General features: G+C 54.9%; 1 protein-coding gene across 1 annotated transcript; it reads left to right on the top strand.

Moving 5' to 3' along the window:
• Positions 1–347: 347 nt before the first annotated feature.
• LOC113206032 (AF4/FMR2 family member lilli-like) lies at positions 348–5,719 on the top strand. The gene is made up of 7 exons (XM_026421908.2): positions 348–663; positions 3,016–3,401; positions 3,561–4,023; positions 4,102–4,433; positions 4,780–4,878; positions 5,095–5,211; positions 5,312–5,719. The coding sequence occupies exons 1-7, from the start codon at positions 661–663 to the stop codon at positions 5,619–5,621; spliced, it is 1,710 nt and encodes a 569-aa protein (XP_026277693.2). The 5' UTR covers positions 348–660; the 3' UTR covers positions 5,622–5,719.
• The last annotated feature ends 1,039 nt before the right edge of the window (positions 5,720–6,758 follow it).

Genomic DNA, 6,758 nt, shown 5'->3' with positions numbered 1-6,758 from the left:
ATCGTCTAGAATATTGCATGCGTTTGAACGCTATTTGAATGTTACAACCCATTTGAAACATTTAACCCAACCTATTCGTCTACATGTCGAAAATGATGTGAAACTTTCTCAGTATATATAGACCTACAAAACTTGTGAAACACGTGTCCACTGGGTGCCAAAGTTTTCGCGATCATGGCAACTGATAGCTTCATCCTCGGATCCGCAGGCATCAGGCATCAGGCATCATCTGCATCGTGCTTATCAGTTTACGCCACACCACGACGGTCCACATATATAAAATGTTTCTGGTCTAGTTTTTTTTTCTTCGTTTTGAGAGATCTCTGACTCTGAGCGGTCGTATCAGCGCGTCAAATCTCTTGCACCTGTGAGCATTGGATGGCACCGGCGGCTGTGGCAGGCGGCAGGGCCCCGCGCATCGCCTCGCGCGTCCCCCGAACCCGGCAGCAGCGCATCCTGGCGTGAGGAGGTCCCCATTGTGGTCCACGCCCTTAGGCCCTTACGCCTGGCTGGCCGCACGCCTCGGCGGCACGCGCGTGCTCCACGGCGTGCGGTATAAAGCACGGACTCTGGCGCGCGCCGGGACTCCTACGCGGCAGGTGACTCGGTGCGGGTGTGCGACATGCAGAGGCTGTGACTCTCCGCAACCAACAGTCCAACATGGTGAGTTTACTCGGAGAGGAATGCACCAACTTCGCACAAAGGAGTTGCCCAGAAAATACGCCTGTTTATCCACTCATTTAATTCCATTCAGTCGGCACAACTTCGGGAGGCCGACCGCCTGCGAGACTCGGGGTAGGCCACCCCGCGGTGCACGCATGCACTGAAGGCAGAATGTTGCCTACCTACCAGGCGCTATGAGAGTATACGAACAGGGCACGTTCGGAACTGCGAGTTGCAGGGGCTTGTTATAATCATGCGCAGCACATTAGAGACACGAAAAGGGACTTTGAGCGGTTGCACAATTAAATTGACATGTACTAACTGCCTGTTTAATAGGTAATTAACCACTTTTTTAATGTCAAAAATGGTGTCAAATAGGCCCTGCAACTTTAAACCGTAAAAGTGATAGTGTAATGAGTGCACGTGACGTTCACGAATGAAAATGAAAACAAAAATGCGAGTGTGGGACGGGTGAGACTTTGGGGGGGTAGGGGAGGAGAGGGGTAGAACGCGAATAGAAAGGCGCAACTACAATAGAGAAAATGCAATATAACGATGACTATGGGAAATGAAATTGAAACGGGGCTCGCGGATCATGATTTTCGTGCGCTGGTACAAAAGAGGTAGGCCCCCGACATTTGAGTTCACCACGATGCGAGACCAAAAAAAAAAAAGAAACAAAACAAAATTTCTAGTCGATACGATAAAAAAAACTTTCCATCCGCACACCATTTGCTTTTTCACACACACATGAAGTCCGCGACAGGTCCTTCGACAGGACCTTTACCGGCTCCTTCCGTTTCCTAACGCCCTATCCCGGTATTTTTTTTTTCTTTTTTAAAGCCTTCTGGTTGGGTTTTCTTTTCCGGCGTCGGGTTCTTCCTCGTCCTTTCGTTATAATTGGGAGCGGATGGTCGGTCCCAGCTCCCGGCCACACTCGCGGGACAAGCACTGCTTCCCCTTCCTCTCCCCCGCCCCTTTTACTGCGACTGACGTACGCGCATTGCGCAAGGCGCCATGTCGCACTTTTACAAACGAGGATTTCCAAAACCCCCGGATCCTATGTAGTTAATTGAGATTTAAATCAAACCCCATGAAATAAAGTTTCTACACTCGAATTGTTTCGCATGTGTGCACGAGTCCCGAGTTATGTCCAGGACATCTATACCTCTGAAAATCTGTGGATAGATCGTTCTTTACATAAATATTAAAAATATTTTTATCGTACGTAAAAAGGTAGTAAAACTACTTAAATTTCCATTTAAACAAATTTTCTACGAATCTGCGTTTTCCTCATATTCTGAGACTTTCTCAAAGTTTTCTCCGGTTTTCCCCTAGTTTCTCAAACAACCCTGACATTTTTTCCGTACAAACATTTATTTTAACGCCTGGGCGGGTTATTGTTTGTTTCACATGCTAACTTCTTTCCTAGAAAATATGCACACTGCACGACATTTGCACTGATGCTGAGCAGGATTTGAACCCGCGGTGCGGTCCCGCCGGCCGGGCCGGACGCACGTAACACGTAACGCGGGGGGCACACAATGCGTCACGTCACGGCTGGCCCGGCCCAGCAGCCCCACACTGGAACAATCTCTCTCATGACGACATATTTCAAGCTTGTCGCGCCGCGCTGCAAGGCGCGGGACTCAGCACGGACTCGTGCGTCCGCTGCATTCCGTGTAGCTACACGGGGAAAATAAAGTTTCGGCGTCTGAACTACCAAATTAGCCAATGATGGTAGCCAATGGTTAAGGGTAGACGGATCGAAATTCAATCGTCAGGTATAAGAGTTCGTTGCTGCAACGAAGCTGCCACTTCAGGAGCCGCAATCCGTTTGTCCTGTAGACGAAACATCAAATAAGTGTCATATGGGGGTAAAAACAAATTGTTTCTGTTAGTTTTGATTAGCTGAGCTCAACTTAGCTTATCTGTAATTTCTGATGACTTATCATTTTAATTTATGTTTAGTTCACGTAACACGGTGGCGTGTATGCACCGAAAGAGTTCATCAGTTTTTTCTAGAATAAAGGTCCCCTGCTTGCTTTTGCTTTCTCTGAGCTCAGCAAGCACCCCTCCTCCGATTGTGCAGGGAAGACCATGCAGTCTTTGCCGAAGCTTTGCAAACAAGGAAAAGGATAGGAGAAAAAAACAGAATTTCAAATAGGGGAGAAAGGGGAGGGAGAGAGGGAGAGAAAGAGGAAGAAGGGAGAGAGGGGGAGAGAGGGGCGAGGGGGAGAGAGGGAGAGAGAGAGAGAGAAAGAGAGAGAGAGAGAGAGAGAGAGAGAGAGAGAGAGAGAGAGAGAGAGAGAGAGGGAGCAGAGAGAGAGATTAAACATCGTCATATTTCAGACGACGTGTCGCCGTCTAACGCTGCTCGCGGCGCTCTGCGCCCTGGGCGCCACCCTGGTAGCCGCCGCGGCCGCCGACGCCAAGACCCGTCCCGTGCTGCCGGGCTCCATCGCGACCTTCAAGGCATCGCAGCGCGGCGCGGCCGCGGCCGCCGCCTCCGCCCTGGACCTGCGCAGGGACAACCAGACCATGACGGCCGCCATAGACGCGCGGCGAGCCATGCTGGCCGCGGCCAACGAGTCGCGCACCGCGAGGCCCCGCGAGGAGGACGCCGTCGGCCAGGGCGACGGCGACGGTGAGGGCGACGAGCAGAACCCTACGGCCTCGGCCAGCGCCGCTGACGAGGACGAGGACCAGGGCGACGAGCACCGTCCACAGAACCACCGGTGAGGTCTAAAATACATTCATATTATTCACGGACATTTGTGTGTGGGGTGACTTTTAAGGCACAATCTAGTAAAAGCAACAAAGCTAGCTCCTTCGTAGAGAACAAAAATAGGAATGTACTGCATCGACCCTGGCTGATTCTTCCCGTCCATCCCCAGGGTGGTGGAGCCCACGGCTACCGCTCCCGACGGCCGCTTCGCCCCGAGCACCGAGCTCGGCCCCATTCCCGACCAGTACGGCTACGAGGGCCCCACCAGGCACATCCACATCCACCAGCACCACCTGGGCGCCGCGGGGGCCACGAGCGCCACCGGGTCCGGTGCAGCCTACGGGGCGCCGTCGGGCGCGGGGTCCTCGACCGGCCGGAGGCCGACGCCCGTGCACTCCCCCGGGCTGTCACACTACCGCGCCTCCGGCTCGTCCGCGCCCTCCGCCCCGTCCGCGCCCAGCGCCCCGGGCCACCACGCCCACGTCCTGCTCAACTACAAGCCCCTCAAGTTCGAGAGCGAGGAGGAGCTGCAGCAGCACCACCACCACCACCAGCAGCAGCACCAGCAGCAGTACAGTGTGCACGAGGACCAGGATCACCACCACTTCCACAACCAGCAGGCCGTGCACTCGGTATGAGGCGCGGCAGGGCGAGGTGGTGCGACCAGGACGCCGAGAACACCCGGCTCATGTGTTCGTTTGTGATTGCAGGCCATCGCCGCGGCGCACCCCGTCGGGCATTCGCAGGCCGGGGAGGCCACCGGGGAGCTAGCGGTGGGCATCGGACTGGGGGCGGGCCTGGCGCATGGTGTAGGGGCCGGGGGCCTCGACGGCGGCCAGGGAGGAGGTCTCGGGGGAGGTCTCGGGGGAGGTCTGGAGGGCGGGGCCCTCGGCGGTGGAGCCGCGTTGGGCGGGGAAGCTGGTCTGCAGTACCCTCTCCTGGGATCCGCACCATACGAACCCCCGAAGGCGTTACCCAACATCGGTGACCACATCACATTCTCCCACCGGCCCAAGGAAGTCAAGAAGGGCAAGTCGACAAAGTAAGCACAACTTCCGCAACTTCTCAAGTTATTGGGAATGTCTCGTTTCCAGGGTTGCTCCATCCAAGGAAGATGCTCAAACTTCTCCCTGATTTTCAGACTCAATTTTTCATTTCTCTCTCCTCATTTGGCCGTCTTTGGCCATGAGGTCGGCAACCTATCTTACCTTACCAACACCGCTATTCGTCCTCTCATTTTATTAGCTCACGTGGCAATTACAGACCTTTTAACTTTCTTCCGCAGTATTTTCACATTTTTTAAATTTTACGTCGTTTCCCCCTGATTTTCTTGAGTAGTTACGTTCTTGATTCGGAACGTTACTGAAACCCCTTTATAAAACTTACAGCCTCTGGAGGTCAGCTCTGAAAGTGGTGGCGGGCCTCGCCCCGCTCGCGCTCCTCGTCGCCGCCATCTCGCCCAACGTCCTGATTATCGACCCCCGCCTGTAAGTAAAACGAAAAGACAAAATACACACAAATTTACACACTATACCAAGTCACGGTATGACGCGGACAATTCACTGGTAAAAACTGAAAAGAGCGTAAGTCCACGGACTGATTTGCATTGGACGCACGCCCTTCTCACGATGCAAATCAGTCCGTGGACGCCCTTTTCACTTTTTACGAGTGAATTCAGAGAGCGACCCTTTGTGTCTGCGCAGGGGCACCAGACAGCGCTCCTCCGAGGGTCAGTTGGCGGCGCAGCGCTGCGAGCAGCGCGCCGTGTGCGAGGTGGCGCGCGCCACGGGGCCGCAGGCGCTCAGCGCCCTGCGCAACAGGTGGGTAGGCCACCGGGCGCTCGCGCGCGCGCTACGGGCGTGGCCGTACGTACCTCACAGGCGCTCACCCCGTCGCTAACCTCCCCCGCTTGCCTCGCAGCCTGCCCCGCTCCAGAGACCAGGCGATCGAGCTGGCCGCCATCATCCAGGCCGTGGAGTCGGGCGCGTGCTCGCAGTTCGCGTGCGCCCAGTACGACGCCCGGGCCAACGCGACGGCCGCGGCCGAGGTCGCCGCTGCCAGCAGCAGTAATGCCAGGGCGGTTCTGGTGACGCCGGGGCCGCCGTCGATCGCGACCACGCCCATGACCGCGACCAGCACCTCCGCGACGAGGAGGGTCAAGGAGCGCAAGAGGAAAAAGGTGGTCAAGGAGGCTGAGGCCACCACAACAGTAGGGCCACCGGCCTCCTGAGGGTGGCCACCCTTGTGATTCTCAACAACGACTGAGGTAGCGTTAAGACAAAGTTTTAATTTAATAAAAAACAAACCAACAAAACAAACAGAACCAACGCTGGGCAGGCACAAGAGTGTTGCAGCAAATGTAAAAGTGACCTTATAAAAGTGAAATCTGTGACTTTAGATTCGTGAAGGTTCATTCCTTACGCTATATAAACGAGTGTGGTCCACTCAATTAATTCTCGGGTCCGGACCACCTTGTCGTTGTTGTGACAAAGAGACACACAGAGGCAGAGAAAGAGATAGAGAGAGAAAATGGGAATTAGAGAGGTCCTCGACAATGGAAATGGATGCCCCTCTTGGGTCGCCTGTCACGATTGGAGAGGAAAATATGTGGTTCCTCGCCGCCTGTACCTCTCACGGAAACTAGTCGCGGGGTGCAGCGCCGTGGAGCGCAGCGTCAGCGGGGACCACCAGCGACCAGGGTTCGTTCGCATCGCTGCTGCGTCATTTAAGTGGAAGACAATTGGCAATAATAGTCGGTTACTTGCTGTTTCGTCATCTCAAAGCGCGCTTTACGGGAGAGGAATAAGGTGGCGTCGGAAAAGGACTACCTGTTTCACGCCTTAACTGCGAGGTGTTTCGGCCGGCCAAAGGCAGAGGACCTTTAGTTTTTTCCTTTCCTTTTAGCTGGCGTGCTGCCCTGCCGCGTGCCGTCGCGCCCCCTCCCCCAGCCCCCGCTCCACGCACACACAGTCACACACACTGATTTCTGGATTCTCACTTTCATCGCCAGTCACGCGTGGTCAAATCAACAACTGATACGAGCACTACCCCCCCCCCCTCCTCCTTTTCCACCCTTACCATGTGCCTAATTGCAAAAATAAAATGAAATATGATTTACTTGGCCCTGGCGGGCACACACACGCGTTGCACCGCGACGCTTCGTAACGCGCACAGATCGCAGCTTTTCTTCACAATAACTGTGCTGCATTTGTGACGTCATTGTGTGTGAGCGAGCGCAACGCCGCAAACGTGGGCGCGCGCGGACAAAAAAGAGAGAGCAGTCCAGGAGGGATCATATGGCCGAGCGATGTGTGTGTGTTTTGTGGCGAGAGGAAGCTCAAGCGTAAGCGGGAAGGGGAATGGAGGG

Source organism: Frankliniella occidentalis, unplaced genomic scaffold (assembly GCF_000697945.3).
Source record: "Frankliniella occidentalis isolate FOCC.00 unplaced genomic scaffold, Focc_3.1 Scaffold146, whole genome shotgun sequence".
NCBI lineage: Eukaryota > Metazoa > Arthropoda > Insecta > Thysanoptera > Thripidae > Frankliniella > Frankliniella occidentalis.
Note: the sequence above shows the minus strand (reverse complement) of the source record. Positions and strands in the feature narration are given on the sequence as shown.

Coding starts and splice junctions, on each gene's coding strand:
- LOC113206032 (XM_026421908.2), top strand. Junction 3,402..3,560: donor CACCGTCCACAGAACCACCG/GTGAGGTCTAAA, acceptor GTCCATCCCCAG/GGTGGTGGAGCCCACGGCTA. Junction 4,434..4,779: donor AAGAAGGGCAAGTCGACAAA/GTAAGCACAACT, acceptor TAAAACTTACAG/CCTCTGGAGGTCAGCTCTGA.